At 41.5% G+C, this 26358-nt stretch overlaps 1 protein-coding gene across 1 annotated transcript; it reads left to right on the plus strand.

Moving 5' to 3' along the window:
- Positions 1 to 2503: 2503 nt before the first annotated feature.
- FAS (Fas cell surface death receptor) lies at positions 2504 to 25552 on the plus strand. Its single transcript, XM_072931417.1, has 10 exons — positions 2504 to 2548; positions 11591 to 12199; positions 18915 to 19062; positions 19621 to 19755; positions 21687 to 21795; positions 22311 to 22375; positions 22723 to 22803; positions 22939 to 22994; positions 23485 to 23509; positions 24327 to 25552. The coding sequence occupies exons 1-10, from the start codon at positions 2504 to 2506 to the stop codon at positions 24740 to 24742; spliced, it is 1689 nt and encodes a 562-aa protein (XP_072787518.1). The 3' UTR covers positions 24743 to 25552.
- The last annotated feature ends 806 nt before the right edge of the window (positions 25553 to 26358 follow it).

Below are 26358 nucleotides of genomic sequence, written 5' to 3' on the forward strand. Positions count from 1 at the left end.
GCTTTTTAAGGAAAAGAACAAAACACCATTCCTGAAAGTAGTTTAGCTTTCCCTCTGGAGGCCACTTCCAACACCAGCTTCTGCTGCCTTTCAGTCCTTATCCCACTCATTTGTACAGCAACTTCAGAGCACAATTTGCCTGGTGTGTCTTTACCCCAAGGTTCTTGTTCTTTCTTTGTATCCATAGCCAAAACCAATGGCGTTTATTTGCCTTCCCCTGAGAACTTCTTAGGTTTTCCATGCTAAACCCTTTTGTAGTCTGCATCACAGGAGTATGTCTGGAATATAGTCACAGAAAGAAAAAGAGAATAAATTAACTTTGCCTCTCTCTTCAATATCTTTTCCCCTGATCTCTTAATAGAGATACTAGCAAAGTTCCAATGCACATTGGGAACTCTCTTGGCTTGACTTCCAACATCTTTCAATATGTCAGTGGAAATTTAACTACACCTTCCTTAGTTCTTTCTTTTCAGTAACTGTGGATTGCCATACGAACACAAAGTGTGCCAGGGCCTCCACAGCAGCAGGGGCTGTAGATCCACCCATGCCTAGGAAATGACTCCAGCTGGCCCAAGGAATGCCAGCTCAGAGGCCCAGCACCAGTGGGTAGATGCCATACTTTTTTGGTAAAGGAGGGACAGAAGCTGCAGGCTTATCCCAGTCTATAGAAGACTGTGAATAAAGTAATCCTTTTGCTTTACTTTATAAGGGAAAACAACTTCTGAGATGTGCATGGAAACCTTCCTGCCTCCATCCAATTGGCTGTTTAGGAATGAGGCTCTGCTAAATATGTCTCTGGCTCCTTTTTATTTGGGGATTCCTTTCATCTTCGTAACATTAGCACAATCTCTAAATGTTTTGGTTTGTCTGGCTTCAGGCCCTCTCCTCTATCTCATTGATAGGTTTTACACATCCCCACCCCCTATTTAGAGAAAGACAGGAATAAATAAGCTTCAGGGAGTAGAAAGTTGCTCTAATAACCTGATTCATTGCAGCTGTCACACAGTAAGCATCTGTAAAGTGTCAGATTAACCATAAACTGTCAGACCCATAGATTAGCTTTCTCTGTGATTGTCAGGCTCTTGCACTAGTCCCACTCTAACAACTAAGACAAAATCGCTCTAATAATTTTCAAATATGGCAGTTTTTAACCTTCAAAGTTTGGAAAGTAGGTCTGCCTGTGTTCTTCAAGAGCTAGAGGAGACAGTGTTTGCCATCTGGGCCTCAAGTAGACTGATGAAGAATATTAATTCACAACCTTCCTTCATCTTCTTAACAAGGTATCTTCCTCTATGGTAATGTGGTAAAATTATCCTTCATTGAAAATCAAAGGAACGTGTTCAAAGCAAAAATGAGATAATGTCTCCCCCATCATCCTTCTTAGATAAATAAGCAGCTCATAAGCACAAGTCTTGCTGGGTCAGGCTGATATCCATATAGCTCAGTATCCTGTGTCTGAGATTTCCTGATAGCAGATGCTTGGAAAGAAATGGGACACCTACAGCAATTTTCTCCTCTCTTCTTCCTTATGTAAAGCAGAAGGATTTCTTAAGACAGGAGTATGTACCCATATCCTCATACATAATAGATGCAGATATATTTCATATTTTCTCTCCATAAACTTGACATAAGTTTACATACATAGTTTTGAATGCCTTTCAAGATTTTTGGTTGGGTTTTTTTTGTTTGTTTGGTTGGGGGTTTTGTGTTGGTTTTTTTTTGTGTGTGTGTATTTTTGTAGAAATAAACTCTGCATTTTATCTGCAAGGCATCTCCCATAGCTCAGAATCTAACTGGTGTAGACATCCCTAATCTTACAATGGAAACAACAATTATGTCAGAAAGACAGTCAAAGGAACACTGTCTATACCAAGAGCTGCAAATCCAGCAGAGATTCTGGGTAAACCCTCAGGCCACTGGCCAGGGCAGAGCTCTGTCCCACTGTGTGCAAACTATCAGCAGCACCTCAGTAGCTTGGTCACAGCTCATACTGACATAACTGTCCAAAATTACACTCTAGATAAGGCCTCACAATAATGTTATATTGGAACAGCTCTCAAGGGCCAGATTCCCCATGATGATTAGAACCTCTGCAGCAACAAGCTATCCAAACTTGTCAAAATGTAAATGACATCTTCCCACCACACCACTGTGGAAAACAAGTGCTGTACTTCTAGGGAAGTCAGACCTACACAGCCTGTATGTGGGACAGGGAGGGCGAAAGGGTCCTTCCTCCACAAAACTTCCCAGCTCCACAGCCAACACATTCCCAGACTGACAGCAACAAGGACATCAGTTCCCCTCGCATTTTTGCAAGTGGTTGTCCTGTTATTATCTCACCAAGAGCAAGGTTTCAAGAGGAGCTTGCACATTGTGAGAAATCAGATGGTTCCCACAAGAGAAATTTGCTGGAAATGAGTTTCATGGAGCAATTATTTACAGATTAAACCTGTGGGCTCTGAATGCTTGTTTCTATCACAGCTCAACTCCTGTATGAGCCAATATGTCTGGCTCTCCAGCAAACCATGAGGAAAAGGACCTCAGCAAGGTAATTTCTTTCACTAGCAAATTTAATAATTTGCCGTACTGCCACAGTTTCACTTTTTGGCTCTAGATGATGGCAAATTGTGGGGTCACTCTCACCACAAATGTCACAAAGCTGGTACCTTCCTCTCCCATAGGCTGAGCCCTGGTCTCCATTTCTTGTTCCTGGTACTGGGTTTAGAGCATTCAGAATTTAAGGGTCACTGCTGGGCAGGACAAGGAGATGTGGCCACACTGCAACTTCCTTGTCTTCTGTATGAGTCACTCAGCACAACCTACAAACAACAGAGAGTGCAGCTGAACTTTTTTTTTTTTTAAACTTCACAAGAACCACTAAATAACAGTGAAGGAATGAGCGTTAAGGGGCAATAAACCAAAGAATGTACAAAATATACAAGGAGAAATCTACCACCTTTGTGACTAAAGTGAACACATACTTTTAAAAATACCTTTGGATAAAAAGGAAACCCACTTTTGGAATCGCCATGCCTTTATATGAAAGTGTATGCTGTTATATGCAAAAGTAAAATAATAATGTGGCAAATGCAGTCATATTTAATACATGTGCATCGTCTGTATCAGAAGAAAAACTAGAAGTCAGAAGTCAATTCGAAAGTTTGCAAAAACCTTTGGGGGCTTTTTTGATTTCAATTCCACTGCACGAGGATGTTAAAAGAACCATCAATAAAGTTGGGCATGGACATTGCAGCAGGCATGAATAGCCTGCATCCACACAGGTGTTACAAATAGGCCAAAGTGCCTCCAGAAAAATCAACACTTACTTTCATTAGCCTTTAAAATGCTTGTGGGGTTTTCCCCAGGAAGAAAGGCAGTTCAACAAAAAATTCAAGCATGTAATGACAAGAAGTAGCTAATTACAATCATGCCAGATGAACATACCACTCTAAGTCAACCTATCACAGCTGCAAATACAGAATTCAAACAACAAAAAATAAATGGCAAAAATATAATAAAAATTGAGAATAAGGCTGTATAAAAATGACTTCTTGTAATTTTTTTGAGGAATATTATAAGCATAGTTGTAAAAGCCCTCTGAACCCCTTTACATTCTAAAATATTTAAAAAAACAAACAACTGTAGATCCAACATATACAGAGTAGCATGACAGCTTCCTCTGAAGCTGAAGCCATACACATAAGAGTGCAGGGAAATCACTGCTGGGTGGGTGGAATTCTGTGGGACCCAGCACTGCCTATACATCTTAAAGCCTTTATCAGTGATCTGAACAATAAGATATGTTACAGAAAAAGGTCACAGATAAAATCTGTGTCAGCATGTATATATTTTTATAACTTGCTACAACCAACATTACAGATCTAAGATGAAGCAGAGTTCACTCCAACAGAATTCTGTTTATATTAGGAAGCCTTGAGAAGGCTCTTTGCATTGTGACCTATGCAGAAGGATTCTTACCCCATGCCCCCATGGCACTTTTGCTGAATGCCATTTTGGCTGATGAAAACACACCCAGGAACGTGGTGCCTAACTCACTGCAGCTTGCAGGAAGGACAGGACGTCACTGGAGCTCTCCTGTGCCCCATGTGCAGTGCCAACCTGCCCTGTCACACCTCCCTGCACTCATCCTGGCTGCTGCTCAGCCCTGGGAGACCCTCCTGTTACAAAGTGCGGTGCCCCAGGAGACAGACAGCTGCTGATGGCTGGTCACTTTGCACACAGCTGTGTCTCATGCGCTAGAATATTCATTTTATAAACTGCTTCCCAAACGATGCTAAAGCCTCACAAGAAAACTGAAGCAGGTCCTTGCTTTGCAGATGCATCTTAGTTACATAAGGTTGTTTCCTCTTCCTCTTTCTTATAGGCAGCCATAAGAACTGTGGAAAAGTACAGATACCACGCTATTTTTATTCAATAATTTCATTGGTTTTCTGAAAGTGTAAAAGCATTTTCCAATCAAACTTAGGGTTTTCTTTTCCTCTTCCACTAAATGTGTTTTACATGCCCAGTTTTAACTGTTTGGTCAAATTCCCTTACAGGCCAAAGAATAAAATGTTGTTCTTTCCTTTTATGACTGTAAGGAAGACTTAGATATATAATTCTGAAACAAATATAATCATCCTCCTGAACATGGAAAAACTCAGAATTCTCTAAAACTTTTTCTCATTCCAGCCCATTTCAGGACCAATTATTGTACCACTGGTCTCAAGGGGGATGAAAATTGTCAGGACTCAGGTCTAACCTGCCAGTGGGAGATTTCTGCAAACTTAACTGCTTTTTGATCCATTTTTGTTCTTCTTGCAAGCCAGTAACATCACTAGAAAAAAGACAACTCTCAGAATTATAGTTTCTACCATGTTGTCAGTCCTGTAAGTACTTCCTGAGTTTCCCTTTCTTTTAGTTCCTTGCTAGAAACTTGTTGAAGGCATAGTAACTCCTTTCACAGCTGCACAACACTGCTGTACTAGGATCCTGAAAATGTCTGGATAGTTTCCACATCAGGATACCAGAACTATGTACAACTCTTCCAGCTTCCTAATTAAAGCCCATTACTTACTGCATTTTATTTAGCTGTCTCTGGGAATTCATTTACAAGGTCAAAAGCTCAGACCTCTTCAATATAATATCATTTCCCTGCACACTGTTTACTCTGCACTACACATTGTTTAATACAAGGAGAAAATGATGCAATGAACACATTGTTTAATACAAGGAGAAAATGATGCAATTAGCAGATCTTCAGCACAATCACATCCCCCTTTCTGAATTGCATTTAAATAAAACAGTGTTGCTATAGCATTTTATTGCATTAGAGACTGAACACCACTCACACTGCAAATGTGTGAGGCCTCAGGAAAAAGGGCTGGAAGGAGCAGGGGACAACCACACTTGGGAAAAGGAGTTAACATCTGCGTTCTTTTACTCTGCATACAATACAAGCTACTGTTTTCATGAGGGCTAAACCTTCCCTATCACCTTGCTTTTAACAACTTATTATCCTTCCATTACTTGTTTTTGTCAGATCCTGTTTTTCAGGTGAGCCCCCTATGTACCAGCAGCCTTTCACTGCACCAAGCTGTGACATGGCTCTGCCATGGGCCCAGTGCAGGACAGACCATGTTGCCCCTTCAGGGAGCTGATGGAGAAGGGGCTGGTGGCCAGCCTGAGAGAGGCAAATCCCCAGGCATTGATATAAAATATCTTTACCTATGCTTTATGCATAGGTAGTGAAACCTTAGCTTCAATCAAGGCAATATCAAAATTACCATTGATCTCAAAAAGAAAAAAAAAAAAAAAAACAACAAAAACCACAAGTCTCTGAAGTGAATAACTGAAAGATGAGAATTCAGTCCAAGACCTCTGTTTCCAGGAGGTAAGACCATTTCCCTACACTAATAGCAAAGGCATGTGAATTCCTCTTCATTTCTCATATGAAACTGAGGAGCTTCTCTCCTCTCAGCTGGCTGCCTCCAGGCAGGGAGGTTTCTGAGCAGCCCCAAGCTGGGAGAAACACATGGGAAACCTGTGGCTTTAAGAGCCGTGGCCTGCACTACCACTTGACTCTGCTGCCCATTCCAGGGAACAAGAAATGCATGTTCTGCTGTCCATCCCTCTGCAGTCCCTCATCCCATTCCTGCATCTGAGCTGGCTGACAGCAGGAGAGACAGCGACTGTGCCAGTGTGGAAAGGATGCCTCTTTCAAAATGCTGGCCTCCAAGAAGTATCTGGGAAATTATTCAGCTGAAAAATAACACCGATGTCTTATCTGGGAATTGAACAGACTGCTTCAGACAGCTAACATCACTGCATTCCTTCTCGTTATGACCACCTTTAGAGATGCACAGCTATCTAAGAACATCATCTAATTGCTGATGCGAACCACCGACAGAAAACAATCCACTGCATTTTGACAGAAATATAAATCAGTCTGTATTACATACTCAATCCATTTGCTACTCCTCACAAAACCTTACTATGCAGCGGGCTGTACAGCTGAATAAAGAAGATATGACTCACTCCTGTAGCTTCAGCAGCTACCCAGGCCTCTCTTCTGTTTGTGCAAATGTGTGGTAGAAGGGGGGGAGTCGGTGGAGGCATGGAACAGTAATAACTCCCTGACCTCCAAACTCTTTTCCTACCACAACAGCTCCTCTCTACCAGGATTTAGCAGTTGAGCATCTACCTGAAGCACAAGTCCTGCTGACAAGCACAGAGCTGTGCCCAGGAGACAAACATCCAGAATAAGATCACTGCATCCTGTTCTGGCTCTGATGTCACGGCGGATGCCAAGCTGCATCTGAGATGTTAGTGGGAGGGATAAGGCTTTTCACATCACTGTTGTGTCTTCCCCACCCCCAAAGAATTTCAAAGGTTAAGTGATATCAAAAGAAACGAAAACAAGAGCGTTTGGAGTCTCAGCCACAAGACACTGCTTTTATCTAAGCCTGCTAGTCTCACTTGTCAGATGATAACCCAGAAAGAGAAGCATGACAGAGCAAAGCAAAGGACTGGAGCTGAATTCCAAAGATGTAATATTTATTGCAATATCAGAAATTATAGCATGCTAAGACCCTTTAAAATATTTCCTTAGCTTCTCCTCCTCACTACCACATTTAGTAAAATTTGTTTCCTTTAAAATTATAAAGAAAACTTCCTTGAAGGGTGGCTCTTTGAGCATCCCTAACTCAACATGGGAAATGAAGCCATCTAGTGCACCTGTTAAGGCCTTCAGAGCATCTACTTTTATTCACATTTACCTTTTAACTCCAGATATTTCTCTGTAGATCTTTCCTCTCTCATCCTTAGCACAATGATTCAACCTGGATTTATCTCATAAATGGAAGAAACAAACAAATTAAATCAGCAGTGATCTATCCAAGCAGTACCTGGAGGGAAAAGGTTTGAACACCTCCTCACTCACCTCTGAAGAACATTTAGAATCCCTAGCACATTATCTCCAAAGCTTTTATAGTTGATCTGTTACACATTTGACAGTTAGCATTTGCTGTACACCAAGCTTTGAAAGTATAAAGCATAATCTTAGTAATAGCATCTTCAAAAAACAACTGAGACCAATTTGCTTGAAAAAAAAAGAAAAAATATCACCAGCCAGTGTCTGAGGCAAAGCTGCCTGCTGCGAGATCTGGATGGATACATAGCTCTGCAAAACAATTACAACAGATCCATTTACAATCTATCAAGTCACAAAGTCAAATTTTATGTCAGCCCATGTAATATGCAAAATATTTGGTAAATAATGCAGCGTTTAGAATCTCAGCACTCCCTTGTACAGTGCACACACAGAGGACTGGGACAGGATGGTCCCATGTCTAAAATAAAGTCAATAATCAACCCTAAGACAGAAACACATCTACATTTATGGTAAGGTTATGGTGATTGGCTGTAGGAGCCACCAGGCATCCAGCCAATTTGCTTTTCCAGTCTAAGGAAATGCTCAGTTTGTTTCAAAAATGCCTTTTTGGTTTTTTTTTCCCTGCTGTGAAGAATGCATTGACGTCATCAAACTGGGTCTGTTGAACAAAAGCATGGATCCAGGGTTGTATCAGGAAGTTAAATTATGATAAAAAGGACACATGTCTGTTTCAATTTGCTTTTAGAATGACAGAGTTTATGGACAGTTCTCCTTTATCACCTTCTCCAGAGGAGAACTGCTAGAGGCTGTAAGTGACTTGCTACACTTTTGGTTTCCACCCTGCTTTGTTCTAGGCTGGATTTTGTTTCCATTTTGTTTTTTCTTGCTAGTGTGGGGTTTTTTTTCAGATAAACAGTATCATCTATGGCCCCACGGGCGAGTCTATCAGATCACTATTACTTCTAAAAGAAATGCACTGCATGCCAGAACACCCTGATCTGTGATGTGATGCAACATCAGGCAACACCCTTACGAAAAAAACCCACAGGGCCTTCATAAACTTCTCTGGTCACACCCTACTTTCACTCTCCTGTGCTGTCATCTCAGCTGCTCCACACACAGAACACAGTGTTAGGGCCAACAAAGTGCTTCACTACCACATCAGCTGACAAAGAACCTTTCACTACACCCCAAACCCCCAAATCACTGGGTGATTCCAAATAGTGCGTAGCGGTTTATAGACAAAGGGAGAAGGGCCACCTTCATTTGTCAGAATCTGGCCACACCACACTGCAACAAATAGCCAATAGTTACAGTGGTTACAGATCTTCTCTGGTCTACACCACCATAATGCAAAGGGTGCAGCAAGGTCGCTGTTCCAATGTTTCACAGAAGATCTGGAAAATAATACAACCACCATAAAGCTGTACTGGGTAGAGCTGATTATTTAAAGACTGAGGCCACTCTGATAATTTCCCAATAGTGTTAGCTGATGCTTGTGACAAGAGTCACATCACTAAAGAGGTTTGAATCAAAGATGAAGGAGATACCTTCGAGCTGCATGAGTAATGGATCATTCACTCTAGTACTTGAACAAAAAGTCAAAGTAGGTTGGTTGTTCTTGAACATACATGAGGGAGGGGAGAAACAAAACAGGAACACATAAGAAAACAAAATACAGAAACTGAAACAAAGCAAAAAACAAACCAACAATGGTCTTCTCATGTGTGTTTTAGGTCAAAAGAGAATTTAAGTTTGTTGGAACTACTTTGGTTAAGTTATACTACGTGATTAATCTAATTGCCTAATCTTAGCACAAAAGAACTGCTAAAGATTACCAATGTGCCAAAAGAAATCTAAAGCAAGTATTTAAAACCAATTTTTAAAATTAAAAATCTATAATAATTTAACAGAAAAAAATGCAGTAAAAAGCAAGTCAGATCTTATGCTTCCTCCCCCATTACCCTCTCTCTGGAATATAAATATGGATACAATATTCTGAAGTGAGACCAATACAATGCACAGGGCTCTGAGCCCTCAAGCATGTTTTATTGCACCTTGACAAATTTTTCTTCATCTGGAGAGACTAGCTAAATTAATCTTCTCAAAAACTTAGCAATCCACAATATCTTAATACATCAACAGAATCAGCTTCTTTAGGTGCAAGCAGCTTTCTGGAGAGGGAAGAAAAGGTTTGATGCCAGTTAAGGTGTGAATAATGATTCCAACTCAGAAACACCAAATGCAAGAATACTGTGACCATGTGTGTCTAAGTGTACTTGTGTAGATATAGGACAACAATTACAAGGAGGAAAAAGAAACAGCACACACACACACACACACACACACACACACATCAAATCATCACAGCAAAAAAAAAAAAAAATCACTTACATTATCAGAACCTTACATTTTTAAAGCTGGAATTGCAAAGGAGCAAAAAAAAATGTGTGCTAGCTGTTCCTCGAGTTGCACCCTGCCCCAGTCTGATCCCTGTTCCCACATTAGGCAAGGCACAAGGCCATCTGCTGGCAGTGACATACTGCAGAGCCTGCACTGCTGAGCAGGCCGCTGCTGACACACGAATTAAGCTTCAGATGAAGGGTGAGTCAACAATGCCACTTTTACCAGCTGAAAAGAAGTTGCTGCAACACCAGGAACAGAGCAAAGATGAAAACGTTGGTCTTATAGTCCTCACTGATACCAACTCAGAATAGTCAAACCGTGTATTTACAGGACAATGGACATGTACTAAATGAACCAGCCTAACCTTCTAGAAGCAAAGAACAAGGCCATCCTTGTGGATAAAAAAGCTGATGTTGGAAGAAACAAGAAGCAGAAAAAAGATGCATGCTTGCCTCATGGACAAAGCAGAGCTACCAATCAAGAGAGGCATGGACAAAACAGAGCTACCGATTAAACAATGCGTGACTGTGTAGACCAAGATAAGAACTAAATATAAACAATGTTTAGAAGCACAATAAATGGCTTTTGCTTGATACACATTAAATCATGCAGAGTCCTTTGTCTTCCTTCCTCATGAAACAACAAAAAGTTCTCCAAACACATTTCTCTTTCTTCATTATATATTTAAAAACCCCACACAACTACAGTTATTAACTACATAAGGTAGGACTTCAAGACACATGCAGACACTGTTGTTTTGACATAAAGCTGGTGGCTTCTCAAACATCTCTCAAAGCTCCCTACCTACGGCTAAACCACTCCACCGCAGAGCAGCTACATGCACACAGTCATCACACCCTGGGGGCAGGGAGGAGTGCAAACCACATGTACCAAACAGACTCCAGTGACATCAGCAGAAGGTATCGGACAAATAGTGCAAGAGGCACACCGAGGTGTCACTGAACCCTGAGCAATGCCTGCTGAGGGCCCACTCACATAAAGTTTTGATCATAGGACAAAACACAATCCCCTCGAGTGATGGATCTGGAAACAATTCTACCAAGTTTTCTGCTGCAGCAATGATCCAGATCTGGACAACATTGCTAGCAGTCCCTACTCCACCCCTACCCGCACGCAAATTTCCGCTAAAATTAGCAGCCTCACAGACACGCTGATTTGGGTTTGCCCAGTAGGAACTAGAGATGTGTAACCCAGGCACTGCACCCAAGAGAGATGCATCTCCTTCGTTACATTCCATACTGCCACTGGGAAGGCAAAACGTGGATTGTTCAAGGGTACTTCAAAGGCAGCATCTCTCAAAGTGTGTCAGCAGTACCTTTCGGTTTATCCGGAAGTGCTTTAAAAGCCTGAAGTATTTAAAACAGTAGCTATTTTTTGTTGATGTTATGTACTGCAGCTAAGAGCCATACCAGCAGAAAAGCTGAAGGGTTTTTGAAAATCTGAGTCATAAACCACTGAAAAATAGTGTTTAAAATGAAAATGCCAGCTCCATTGCAACCATGGTCACCCCAAGGCAATCGAATCATGTCAAAACCTGAAAGATGAAAACACTTATAAGTAACTAACTCTGTCATGTCATTTCTAACTCTACAAAGGAGGCCAGACACACAGCATTTCAAACCTCTGAAAGCTTGCAGGAAAAACACAAGAAGTGACTGGAAATAGGTAGAGAACAGAAGTCATGGGCTTGAACAACCTTTCGATAAGACGGCAAAGGGCTGCAGTGAGTTTAGCCTGTTCTGAGTGCCTGCTTCATTCTACCCATACGAGACTGCCTGCCACAAGCCCGTCCTTGGCAGTACTACAAAAGCAGCATTTCTGCCCTCGGTGGGGAAGCAACAGGAGTCGGATGTCTCATTCCCGGCACTAAGGCTGCTGGCTTGGCGATCTCGGGGCCGTGCCTGGCACTCCCGAGCTGCCGAGCGGGTGTCCCCGAGCAGGCAGTCCCCGGGACAGCGGAGCGGGAGCTCCGTGCCCTCGCTCCCTGTCACCGCGGGGCTGAGCTCGGGGCTGTCCCGCCCGGCTCTGCGGCTCTCCCGGGGGCCGGAGCCGCTGCCCGGGGCCGATCACCGCGCCCGGGCTGCCGCGGGGCAGCGGCAGCGCTGCCTGCCCCCACGGCCGGCCCAGCCCCCCATCCGTGCCGCGCCGCGCCGTGCCGTGCCGTGCCGTGCCGTGCCGTGCCGTGCCGTGCCGTGCCGTGCCGTGCCGTGCCGTGCCGTGACGGGGGCGGGCCGGGGCGGGCCGGGCCGTGCTTGCCAACTTGGGAGGAGCCGGCGGCGCGGGCAGCTCCGGTGCCCCACACGGAAGGTGCCGGACGGCGGCGGCATGGGGAACGTGCGGGACGGCGGCGCGGCCCGAGGGCTCCTTGCCCTGCTCCTCGTAAGTGTCCGCCCGAGCGGGGCCGCGGGCGGGCGGCGGGGCCAGCCCCGGCCGGGGCAGCGGGGCCGGGCGGGGACGGGAGCGCGGCGCCGCCGGGCCAGGAGCGCCGCCGCGTTTGCTGCTCTCCACCGGCCGTGACTAACTTGTTACCGGCACTTCTGTCAATTCGTTAGGCCATTTTTAAGTGGAAAAATACTCACCCTTCAAGTTCAGGCACTTGTGGAGGGTGCTCAGTGAAGTGCGTGCTGTGTAAAGCGGACGGAAGAAAAGGGGGATCGCTGCAGGTGGCGCTCGGATCGTGAGCCGTAGGTGGGGGGACCCTTGGGCAGCTGGCACTGGTCCGCAGGCACCCATAGCGGCCGAGAGGCAGGCGGAGAGAGCAGAGCCCGCTTTGCCAGCAGGAGAGCTGCGGGACTCGGCAGGAGGCGACCTGCGCTGTACCAAAGCGGATCTACCAGCGAGCCGCAGAAAAGCAAACACCCGTGGGGAAGGAGTTTGAACCGCTATGACAGTGACCCAGGAGAAGCTAGAGTAATAGTCCAAGCCTGGCGTCAGTGTGCAGCATTTACTGGAAGCGGTAGGGCAGGGCCTTCCCTTCTTGCCTGAGCCATGCCTGTGCACAGCTTTCGAGAGCTTCCGTCTCGTGTCTCCCTCTCATCAGTAAAGTTACCTTGACAAAGATCCATTTTGAACAGGACAAGTAAGGCAGTGTGTCAGCGGCCAGCACGGGGATCTCCGCTGGTACAGGTGCGTTGCTGTAGCGGCAGGAAGCTCCAGGGCAGGAGACCCGGGCAGGTCCAGGGATGTGTGGATGCCCTGCGCTCAGGGCTGGAGGGGGATGAGGCGGTGGCAGTGAGCCCGGCACAGCCACCACCGGCCTCAAGCGGGGACGCAGAGCACATTGCTCCCCAGCCCCAATTGTCCCGCTTCAGAGACACCACACTGCAGCTGACCTTCGAAGCATCTTCACAGTGTGGTTTTATTGCTAACAAAAGCAGTTTGTTTTGCAGTTTGTCAGGTTAAAATCAAGTCTTAATGTACAAACCACTCAAATTGTGATCTGATCAACTGCATCACAGGTAGTAAAATATTTAAAGTATTTCAGAGAGCTCTATCCATGCCCCTGCACAAATCATCAATGCATAATTAAATACAAAGAAGGATTCTCATCTGCTGACAGAAGTGTGTATTACCTGTTCCTGTATGGGAGCAGCCAACTACTGACAGAAATATCAGTGTAGCTCAGTATGCTGGAACTATTCAGAATATATATCTTAAGATTAAATATACTTTTGTTTGTAACACTGCTCCAGAGAACACATAATGCCTGTTCTTATTTTCCAATTGTTCCCAAATTTCAGTATACCTTAGAAAGACTACAGCATTCCTACAGAATTTCTAGTTCTAAAAAGTTTTTTGTTTTAATTAGCATGTTGCTTATAAAATAGTAAACCTTACTTATAAAATAGTAAACCTTGTCAGAGTTTGGCATATTATTTGGTTAAACCAGAACATGAAAACAGTTGGTTGAATGAGACCTCAATTTTGCAAGGAACTCCATGCTGCGCTCATGTAAAAGAAGATTTAGGGATAGTCATGCAAAAATAGCAATTGTCTATGAAGTTAGAAAACATCTGAGTTCTCCAAGTAGAAAAAGCTACAAAACTACATACCACTGAGAGACACACTTGTCTCAGTTTAGGGACAGATTTTAGGAGAAAATGCTCTGGAATGAACGTTTCCGCTAATGAGAAGGGCTCCAATAATCTCTTTTTGCCAGCGGTGAAAGTGGAAAAAAAAAAAACAAAACCCTGTTTATTAACAAAGCAAGATACCCACAAGGCATGGGAAAGAAAAAATAAATTGAACACTATTCCCCATGCCCCCAACCCAGCCATATGGCCAGGAGGAAGGATGGTGGCTGCTCCCTTTGTCTCAGGGAAGGGAAGAAAAAAATCCAGACAGCAGCTCAGGCAAAAAGTAGATAGGGACCTGTTGAGCTTGTGGCGTTGGTCTGCTCCTCACAGCAACCAAAACTGTTTTAGTGGGTGGGTTTTAGTGTCCTTTATTTGCTGGCATGGGTCTTTCCCACTGCTCCTGTAGGCTCCCTGGACTGAAAGCTGAAACAGACCGAGTGGAAAAAAACAAGCCAAAAAAACCCCAGTGAAAGATCTCTACTGAATTCCAGGGTAAAAGGTGGGGAAAGACAAAAAAGAGCATCTTGCCTAGGCAAGCAAGGATACAAATCGAGCAAAGGCAGTGAACTAACAGTCTGAGTCGCAGCCCAAAGCACGCTGGAAAGAGAGAGAAGAACCGAGCCCACACCCAGCACTTCCAGGCTCCAGCCCAGCCTCCTGGTTCATCCTCAACCATTCCTGACCACACAGCAGGTCATCAGGGAATAAAGTACCACCATAAAGTCACCTCAAGACAGCACTCCAAAGGAATAGGCCGAAGAATGAACTGTTATGTAAATATTTTGTAATTATGATATGACTCCAGAGCAGGCAGTTTTCTGGAAGTTCAGAAGATAAACCTTTGAAAACAAGGCTCCTGCATTACTGCATTGACCTTTCTTCCTCATATCATGGAAAACTAATACACACATTTACATTTACATGCATAAATAGCCATAAAAAGATGGGATGACCCAAGACTCAAGTGAAAAGTATAAGGATCCTAGTTCTGGAAACATGTCTGTGCATGTTTCCAGAACTAATCACCTTTATCTTTGCAGTAACTCACAGAACAAAGAGAAAATCGTAAGAAAACCATTTTGCGTCACAAAAGGAAAAGGATAAGAGCTGCTAGATTTCTGTTAAGTTCCAACTCATGCTTAGCCTCAAAAAACGTGAGGTGAGAGCTGTTAATATCTCTCCCAACTCTCCAAATAGTGTAGTATTTACTCGGTGCTCAGTAGTACAGTACTTCTAAAAAGCAAAACCCAACAAAATAACCAATCATACAACTCCCAGCCCCAGTATGTTGTTTCAATTTGCATGAGTCAGCTGAGATATGAAAGAGTAGTGGGTTGAATTTGGACAGTGTGTGTTTTAAGGTACTGAACAGTCTGGGGCTATTTGCTCTCACAGGCACTAAACACATGCATTTCCCTTGGAATTTAAGAAGCTCAGGGTGCTTCTAGCTGTGGGGAAATACCAACTCCCATTGCTGGGGTTTTAAAAATGGAACTGGATTCTTTTTGTTCTTTTCATAAAATATTTTAGAATGTGAAATGCTATTTTTAGAGGTTATTTTGGTGCTAACCAAGATTCAGCCTTGGTGGGAGAAAAAAAAGTCTTGGAGGAAAAATTATACTGGAGGTTTTGGAAGAAGAAATTTCTTGTCATAGGGAAAGAACTGGAGTAGAGAATCCTCTTAAGATAACTCTTGGTGTGAAATTACTCTTTGAAAAGGCCAGCCTGACAGAGTAAATACAAGGGAGGTTAATTACAGAGAAGAGCATATTAAAATGAAGGTAGTTCTAGCACCTTAACTTCTACGAGGCAAAAAAAAAAGCAAGAAAAATCCCTCCTCCTCCTTTTTTAACACTTAGAAAGTCCCTGATGAGCTCATGCACCTTGGTCCATGTAATAAATGTGGAGTGGAAAAAGAAAAGGCCATATACTGTGACCATCAGTCTTCTCATCCACCAGCATTTAGAGATCAAAAATGGGAGAAGTGGCTTGCTAAAAATAAAATGTGTTACAAAGACAACAGGAGAAAACAGATTTTTTTTCCTCAGGGTTCACATTGTAGAGTTTTAAAAAGTCCTGTATGCAAATTACATGTTCACACACTTCCAAAGCTGAGATTACAACCTAGAAGCTGTGTCTTGCAGAAGCTTTTCTGTTGAAATCAATTGAGATGTCATTAATACTTTGACAGAGGAAGAACTGGAGGCCTGAAAATCCCAAAATGACATGAGTAATCAAAGAAATTAAAGTTCTAGTCATTGTGCCCTGGAAATGCAGATGAAAACAGGTTTCATAAAAGTGCCCTTAGCAAATACCTGTTGGTGAAAGCATTTTGGAAGACTCTGTTGAAATGAAGGAGAGGAAGCAGGTAAAAAACTATTTTCCTTTTCTGGGCAATGCAAATGCGACAAAACCAGAAAATTTGGGCTCATATGATAATTTTTATGGGTTCTGCTAAGGGTAGATGTCCCCAGCTGATTGATCTTATTCCCATTGACTGCTTAGTGCAACCTAAGTCTTCAGTTTAGATACGAAAACTATTTTTTTAGGTTGAGAAAGTTAAAAGAGCGTCTCTCTGAGTCATTCTAGGCTGAAAACACAACCAGTGCTTGAGTGTATGTGTCATAAAAAAGCACCTATCATCCCTGCCTGTATAAAAGTCCCTAAACTGCTTCCTTTCTGATATTAGTGTTTACTGCTCAGTGACAACAGAAAAAGCAACTAAGGTGTGCACAGGAAGCTAAATGACTATTGACTCTTTTCTGGTTTTTTTTTTTTTTTCTATGAGACACACCAAAATTTGTAAATAGCAAATTGATTGCTTTTAAAAGGGTGCAAATCCAGGAGGAAAAAAGTTTGAAAGAATTAGGATGTTGCTTTGAAAAAAAGTCTTCACAGTTTTATCATTATTCCTTCTACATGGAGATGTTGTAAGACATCCCTACCAGCAGAGCCAATGTAGGTGTTTGGTGCTGCTCACATGTCAAATTCTGAGAAGTTACCCCCACTTCTTGTAAGTGTACCAGGAAGTTCATCTCCAGGAGCAGAGGGCATCCATCTAAAAATGTTCTGTTTCTGTAGCCTCTCATGCCAGTATAGCCCATTTGTATCAAAGCATAAACAAGAGGCAGAGAGCTTTGTTGGTGTGAGGGAGCACACATCTCTGCACACAATGTGTTTGCAGGCATTTGGTAAAATAAGTAAGTATTCTGGTTTGAAAGTAAAACCAGTGAGAGACTCTAAGTCAGAAATACAATTTACTGGAAAAAGGGAAAAGAGACAAAATATATGCAATGATATAAAAGGAAGACCACTGACAAAGTCAGAATACAACCTGACATCCCTTTGGCCAGCGTGCTGGTAGCAGTCCAAATTGGAGTGGCTGCAAGTCCTCTTAGAGTGGCAGAAGTGGTTTCTGTTTGTGCAGCACTCTTGTAGAAAAGGTGTAGTTGGTCTGGTAGAAAACCCCAGCTGTGTCCTCTTGGAAACCTGTGGGAAGGTTGCTTTTCTGTCTAGAAATTTCAGGATCTATCTAGAATGCCTAGCTCCTCCCACCTGGGCGGAGCATCTCACAATGGCTCTGAACCACAAGGTGTCCTTCCTCACCTGTTAAACAGAACTGGTTTTTGGAGAGAGTTATCTTTGAGTCATGTGCTAAGACATTGATGGGCCAGTTAACAGGAGATAAGGAAAACTGCCCAGAGGGCAACTGCTACACTGATGGTACTAGAAAACATCTTGCCTCTAAATCTCGGACAGCAAGGTTTTACTAGTATTCGTAATTTAGAAATGTCATTCCTTCTTTGATTATATTCTATTTTCCGCATGACTCTCTGGGCATTTTCTTCATACTACTTTAGGAAAAACCAAACCAGACTGGTCATACATCCCTGACTATATTTTGGTGATTATTTTTTAAATGCACTTTCTAATCCAGTGTTTAGGGATATAGTTCTCCGAGACGAAAGGAAAATAAATGACACTAATTTGACACATCCACTTGAAAGCTTCTGTGGAGACTTAAATTTTTTAACATCATCACACGGAGATTCAGAGGAGAGCGCCCTGAAAGCTTCAGCAGCAAAGGAAGAGAGAGCACCAAACAGGGGAAGTGATGGGCTGAGCATTTATACTCAGAGTTCCTCCAGTGCTAGTTATGTTCTTTCGGCTCCTGGAGCTTCACCTCCAGTTGCAAAGAAAAGCCTTCTTAATTTTAGTCCAGTAACTAATATTATATACGTTTTAAACAGATAGGTGCTAAGGAAATAAAGTTATTTCCACCTTCTCATTTGACTAGAGTATCAAAAGAAGTGGCTAGCTGTAGAAGGCAGTGGTCTTAATGGTTACATCAGTTAGTTAGCAACAAATAACACTTCCTTCACCTGAGAGCCCAGTTTGATATGCAAAATGTTTTTCCAGTATTTTAATATAAAGAGTATTCTGCATCTAACTGAAATTATGGTCAGCATCCATAGCTCCATTATACAGACATCTCCTATTTAGTGCATGCAGAGTAAATATAGAATTCCCCAGAAAATGTTGCAGAGAAAAAGACAAACTATACAAGGTTTATTTTTATCATTCTTCTTCTTCCAAAATATTAAAAATCTCATGGTTTGGCCTCTGGGCCACGGTGCTTTATTATTATCATGAAAAGAGGCAGGGCAGGGGTCACTAGTAAAGCTCTACTGCCTAATGACAGAAATAAAAACAAACAAAAAACTCCCAGCAATATGCAATTTAACTTGACAGTTAAACTTGACAAACTTGCAAAAAAATCAAATAAATGGATCTGTTGTAAATTAATTTAAAAGGAGAGTGTCTGTAGGGGTAGGGTTCATGGCTTTAACATGGGCCCTCACTGTCCATTAAATCTAAAGTAATGAACAGTTCTAATAAGGAAGTGAATATCAATATGTTCAATTATAGATTAACGCTATTAATATGACTCTGCCAGTTCTAAAACACACCTACAGTCCTAAACAGGTTTTTTTGTTTAATTTTCTGTTCTCTCCTAGGTGGGTCTCTTCAGTATTGAAACACAGTGTAAAAATGATACCGAAGCTCTAATGACGTCCAATAGGAGGATCATTTCCAGGAGGGAAGTTAACTGCAAGGATGATGAATACAATTTAGATAATCAGTGTTGCAAGAAATGTAGAAGTGGTGAGTATGATTTTAAGACTGTGTTGAGAACCCATTAACAGGGGACTCCAGAGCATGCCCAATTTCTTTGTTCTGGGATACTGAAGTGGCATGAGGTGGTTTCCTGGATGCAGTGCTTCATCCCAGCTGTGTATTTTTTTGTTACAGGAATAAGCCACTTCAAAGATATTTCTTGAGCTCAATGCACTTCTCACTATGATTAGTTCTCTCATAACCTACTCGTTACAAAAGAGCCAAGAATTAACATACACATATTTGTAAGAGGTTGAAAAACTGAAAACACATGCTTTTGCCTACAGGATTCCATACATTTGTGGGTTTTCCAATTTCTCATGTACAGTTTTGTTTGGTGTGTTCTTCTTCAGTATTAAATTGGAGGAAGAATGGGGATAATCAAACGTTTTCTATACTACATTCCTGAAGTGTATCTACACATGCACAATGAATATACATTCCATATTTGGAATCAAAAAGTATTAGGGATTAAAAATGAAAATCTGATGTTAGTCTTAGAGCTGGTGGCTTCTCTCTAAATTATTGGGTTTTTTGTCTCTACAGGTTTTGTTAAAAATGTCCCCTGCCCAACAGATACTGTCAAACACTGTGCTCCATGTGAGAAAGGAAAGGAATTCATGAATCACCCCAATGACTTGGACAAGTGTTTTAGATGCAAATTGTGTGACAGCAACTTTGGTATGTCTATAGAAATAGCAACTGCAGCAATGATTCTTCTTTTATACAGGATTTCACTGAAAAGTCTCCACAATACCTAATCATGCTTAGCATGTAGAGTCAAAACTTTTAGTGGTAGGACATGAATGAATTTGTGAGAAAGTCGTAAGTTTATCCTCCAGTTCCCTTTCATCAAGCACAACGTAGGAAGAAAAATAGTTGGTCCATTATTTCTCCATATATCCACCTTTGCTTAGCCAAAGTTCTTGCAAAGCAGACACTGTACAAACTGGTTAGACTCAAGGAAGGCAAGTTCTCCCTCTTCTTCACCCTCTGTTTAAAAGAGGGGTGTGAGAAGTAATGATATTTTTTGGTAGTCTTTAATGTAATTGACAATGTTATTTAAAGTTGATTGCTGTCTTTTGAAAGACACTCATGGTGCTGTGTGGGATGCACGTATCAAAATATAGGGCAAGCCCTCCTGGGACAGGGCAGTGGCCCACCTACCCCAGTATTCTGCATTCAGCCATGGAGGCAATAGGTGCTTTTTAGAGATAACAAACAAACCTGACTGCTTTCTGTGTCTGTTCCCTGCAGTCTATCAGCATCTACAGCTGAGGGAAAGGACATTAGAAGATCTGTCCTTACCTAGTCATTTCAGTGACTCTATTTATGAGCCCTTTGTTCATGAACCTGTTGGGTGACAGCAGAAATTCACTATCTGTTGCATAAATACCCATCACAGATTTTATTTTTAATCCATTAAACTTATCTCCTACCAGTTCCACCAGATGTCCTGTAAATCTGCTCTACTCGGATTCAGGGAATGATAGTTCTTCATTCCTTATACCCAAAATCAAATTTAGTGAATGGAGAGAGAGTTCTCAACTCCAATATGGTTGTACTCAGATCACCTGTTGGAATATCAATTTTCAGTGCTCTCCCCTTCCTTTAGGATCTCAATATGGATAGAAAACATTCCTCTCATTTGCTACTATAAAAATCATTTTTGTGTGGGTGATGAAATTGGTAAGAGCAAAACAATTCAGTATTTTATATCTGTAACAATTCAGTATATTATATATGTGTCACAATTATTAAAACTGAAGGGAGGAAAGAGGTAATGGGATGGCTAGTCACAATATTCCATGCACAATAATGTAGTTCACAGGAAGTCAGTAGACTGACAGTAGGCAAGAGGAAAATTACCACTGACGTTCCATGTGAACCATTCTTATGATCATTCATATCTGCTATTTCCATGAGTTACTTCAGCACTGGTTTCACATTAGAGCTTCATCAAATTTTGAAACATAAAGTAGTTTCAAATTACAGCAGGACACTGAACACAGTAACTCAAAAGTTTGTTCTATTTCTATGCATATCAAGTAGCTTTCATAGTAGGTAGATACAGTAACTTTTAATGCAGAAGTATTTTTTTAATAGACAGAGATAGTATCATTGTATAAAATGAGGATAGGAGAAAATTAGTAATTTGTTTTGATTCTTAAGAATACTTAACCCGGATATGTTAGCCAAAAAAGAGTGGAATTCCTCATCATTGGAGGTCTTCAAGAAAAGGTAAAACTTCATGTCTGTCAGGACATCCCATCTCCATTATGAAGTAGGGAGATTTGCTGTGTGATCTTCTGAATTTCCTTCTGGCTTTGCACTTCTGAATGGGGAAAAAGAAGTTGGGATTTGGCTGTGCTGAATGAGTCCTCTTTTCTGGCGAGAGCTGTATTGTGTGTTGAGTTTTCTGAGCTCTCGTCCAGCAGAGGTCTCTCTGACAGCTCCGTCAGCCCAGCTCCTTAGAAAAGCTCTGTGTGTGTTATAAAGTTAAGCCTCACCAGTTCCAGCAGAGGTGGAGCTAGCAGCGATTCTGAGGACAAGACCTTGTGAGCAGAAGCCTGCTTTTTCAAACTAATATACTTTAAGAAATCTATTTTTAGGTTTGGAGGTTGTGAAGAACTGTACTCCAGAAGAGAACACGCAGTGTGGCTGTGCAAAGAACTATTTTTGCAGTCCTGCAGGATGTGACAATTGCATTCAATGTAGCACGTAAGTTCATGCCTTCATCACTACATATGAAATTGCTTATATGCAATCACATTTTTTCCAGCTGGTTTCAAGACAGGCTAAGGTAATCTGTAACCTCTAGGAAAGCATACTAATTTTCCTTTGCACCTGAGCTGACTGAGTTCAGTCAGCTCAATTTGCAGTCATGAAGGCTTTCCAAAGGCATGCAGAAAAAAATTATAAATCCACAGAGTCTGTATATACTTTTCAAAAAGCTGAATAAGGTATCTGAGCTTTCCTGTTGTCTTTGTGTGATCTATTTCTACATTGAAAAATTATTTCATACATTTTCCTACTGCCACAAATTTCCATGCTATTTTCATACCTATTAAATTCCAAACTCCAAGATCAGAGATTTGGAATATGAAACCAGCATATTTGTCAGCAAAATGTGAAATATTTTGCTGATAAAACATCCTAAAAGATTTTGATTTGCTCTCTCAACAGCTTAAGAGAGAAAAAAATCCCCTAATAATTTGTGTTCATACTTTCTGCAGATGTGAAAGTGGTGTAATTGAAAAACAATGTACTCCAGCTTCAGACACTGTATGCGGAACAAAAGGTACCATTTAAAACGTAGCAAGGTCCAGCACGTGCTGTATTTTGAGAGGCAATTGCAATTTTCCTGTTCTACACACTGGCCATAGTAATTCCTGACAGTTCAGGGGATTAGTGCTTCTGTGCCCTCTGCTGACCTCAGAGTATGATTTTCCCTTGATCACTGTACAGGTGTAGGAGCTGTTATCCCTTTTTAGGGGCAGCTCATCGTCTTTAACATATTTGGCTTTTGTCATTAGGAAACAACAGGAAGGCTTTTAAAATCAGACACAGTCTTGTTTAAAATTTGGTGTGCTGCTGTATTGCATTTCTTGACTTAACTTTCATGCAAATTTTCCAATGTTCCAACAGAATCAGAAGCATGGTGGATCGTTCTTTTGGTAGTTTTGGTAGCTGCAGCAATAGGAGCAATAGCTGCAGCAATAATCATACGTAAGTGATTCCCTACTTACTCCTAATATACTCTGAATGAGATATTCATATGCTGATTCAAAGATAATTTTATATTCTTGGAGTCTCAAGAGAGATATTCTGCCCTAGATTTTAAAAATGCTTTTTTTGTTTCAGACAAGAGAAAACAGAAGGGTCTTACAATCAGTGGAGTTTACAAACCAGAGCCTCACGTAAGTATTGTTGCTTTGATCATAAAAAACTCAGCTTTATGCAAAGAACTTTTTTCATTTAAATTGCACTGGGTCTCCCCAAATATTTGTGTGCCTCTTTTCTATGACATGAATGAAGCAAATTTCACCACAAGGACTCTTTTGGGAGAAGCAAGAGAAACCCTTTATTACTTCATCAGGATTGTTGGAATGCTTCCTAAGTCACATGACCACGATCAAAACTTCATAAATCATCAGGCCTCCCCAGCCCAGAATATTCCTGTCCCCATGCATAATCCTAGGTGTTAGGAGGTGATTCCTCAAACTTACCCAAGTCAAAAGAGGTCTGTCTGTCTGATCTGACTCGCTCACTCATAAAACAGGAATCATGGAGAAAACGAAAAGGAAATAAAATAAGTATCATTAAATGTATTTATCCTCTTATATAAGCATGATGTTTTACAAAGCTTGCTTCTACTTATTTCTTTCTTGTTTTGTTTTTTTTTTTCAGGAGAATGAACATTTCATATATGCAGGTAAGCGACAAGTAATTTCTCAAAATTCTGTAGACAGAAAAAAAACAGATACAGATACAAAAGTCCTAAACTAAAAAAAAAAAAAAAAAAAAAAAAAAAATAGCATTTTTGTGCAGACGTTGCCCCTGTCATTCCAGTACAAAAATGAACACTTGCTAAAGTGCCAGTTCATATAATGCTCATCAAGGCACTTAGTGGCATCATGGAAGTCTTGCCTCAGGAGGAATTTCTGTTGTATAGGGAGCAATTACTCATTGTCTACAAGTGATTTTTGGTTCTGCATGTGGTACAGACGCTAAGAAACAGCAAACTGTGTTTCTATAACCATGGATATTTATAAGGGAGCAGTCCCACGGTGGGATTGAAGATTCACAAATCTACATTGTGTTCAGGGGAAAATCCACAGGAGTGATACACAACAGGAAAAAATATAAACTCCCAGACTGTATCACAACAGAAGACCTGTCCTGTTTCATGACCTCTCCCAACACTATTTTGAGAAAAACAGGTATATGAGAGGTAACCATACTTCCATGATAGAGAATGACAGAATAGGCTTCAGAGGGAACTGATACTCGGTTTTATGTGGCAGAAAGCAAGATAACTGCAAGCCTCTCTTTGAAATACCTAGCAAATGGCAGGAACATGTAAAAACAGACCTGCCATGTATTGTAAAAAATCACATGTAAACCATACAGAGTCACAAATACCTGAAACTTAATCTGGTTTGGATAGCAATATCAAATGTGAGTGCAGGTGATAAAACCCAGTACGATAAAAGTGCCAGGTATATTAATTTATATTTTCACGATCCTAGATGCTGACCTGAGCAGACACATTCCTGGTATTGTGGCAGAGATGACACTCAAAGAGGTCAAGAAATTTGTTCGTCACCACCATATGTCAGAACCTGCCATAGACCAAAGCATTCAGGATTGTCCTGGTGATACATCTGAACAGAAGATTAGGCTGTTTCAAGCCTGGTATCAAAGTCATGGGATGAAGGGAGCCTATGGAACCCTAATAAGCAGCCTGAGAGAGTTAAAAATGTGTACTGTAGCTGATAAAATTGAGGGAAAACTGAGGGCAGCTATTTCCAGCTCTCAGGAAGGGGGACAGTCTTATAATTCTGACACTGAGCAAAGCAAAATTTGCACTCAAGAGGGTAGAAACTCTTACAGTGAGAGTGCTGAGCTAAGTAAAATCTATACTGCTAATTTGGAAGAGACCTAGCACAGAGGAATTTGAAATTTCTGAATGAGTATTTTTCTAATATAAATAACAGAGTTTTAAAATGGCATTTTCATTGGCAGTTTCAATTGAACTCAAGTAAGTTATTATATCCAAAGGAAATAATTACAAATTCTGTAGCAATGTCATTCCTCTAAAAAAAGGTTTCAGCCTTTTTTGGTTGTTAAGAACCCGAAGAAGTTTTATGCCTTGTTTACTAAAAGGTGCAATATAAAACTCCATCTTAGGATTCATTACAAGAGGAAATAAGTTATTAATTGAAGAAAATAATTGGTTTAAATGCACGGTCCTGCATTATTTAATCAATGTAAGGTTGTGCTTACATTAAAAATGCAGGATGTTCCGCTTTTTTTTGAAGGGAAAGCTCTGGTGTTATGAGTCTACGAAGTGTACCAGGAAGAGTACTTGACAAAAGACATTACCTGCCATACACCTGATTAATTTGAAGTATAGGTGTTGCTGTGTAGATTCTACTCTGCTGCAAATACGTAGTTTCTATTTTTCATAAAAGCACTTTTGTGTGTATATGGAGTTTTGTATATATGTGCAAGTTTTCTATACAAAAAGCTCCCAGTTCTAGGTAAAAATAATGATCTCTGTTGTTCTCAGCAATGTTTGTCAGCCTCTTCTAATGTTCAAAACCTTCAAAGAAATAGGAACTGGAGAGTTAGCAGCACAACAGAACCATTATTTCTGGAAGGCAACTTTCAGAGTGTATGATGCTTTTCTAATGCAGAAACTGATACAATGAAACCATCTTTTTCATTAAAAAAAAAAAACAAATCTGCATAATACATGACTTCTGTCTTTCTTATCGTGCAGTATATAGATGCCATGTTTAGGTTTGCTTTTACTCAGGTTAACAAATCAGAATAAAGGAAATCATTCACATGAAAAAAAACACCTTACCTTTCTTCCATCACCAAGTGCAGAGGACTCGGCTCCTAAATTCAAAGGACCAGTATAGTGCTGGCAGCTTTGCTGTGAGGCCTTTCCCTCTCACACACCCATTTGTGCAAATCTCACAAAGACTTTCAACAGAAGGGAGAACTTCACTGGAATGGTTTGATTTTCTAGATTAAACAGTAAGAAAAATTACTTTCTTTGGCTCTGTCATCAGTTCCCTAGAGGAATTCTCCAGCCAGTGTCAGGACTCAGCCAAAACAGGAAGAAATACCTGTTTTGGCTCTCACCTGCCCACCAGGGTGTTGTGTGTGTGGGGTAGGGTCCCGTGGCTGCCACCAACCACAAGACCTGGAAAGGGCAAGGTAAGGCTGGCCACAGGGTGCCAGAGGCTGGCCATCAACCCCTGCCAATGCTGGCTGCCCACAGCCATGTGGAGTTCCTCCAAAATGCCACATAGCTGGAGGTGAGGTGCCTGGGAAGGCAGTACATGGCCTTTGGAAACAGCTAAAATCTGTGCATGGCATCAAGCAGGAGCCTGAAAGGAAAGGCAGGACGTAGCTTTGAGCTCCTTGCACGTTTCATAGGCTTGTTAAAGGTCTCAGTGACACAGCACGTTTTGCCCAGGCTCAGTGTATGTTGTACAGCTCTTAAGTACCATCCACGCTAAGCACTCAGAAAAACCTTCCACCCCA

The sequence above is a fragment of the Taeniopygia guttata genome, chromosome 6 (assembly GCF_048771995.1).
Source record: "Taeniopygia guttata chromosome 6, bTaeGut7.mat, whole genome shotgun sequence".
Classification (NCBI taxonomy): Eukaryota; Metazoa; Chordata; class Aves; order Passeriformes; family Estrildidae; genus Taeniopygia; species Taeniopygia guttata.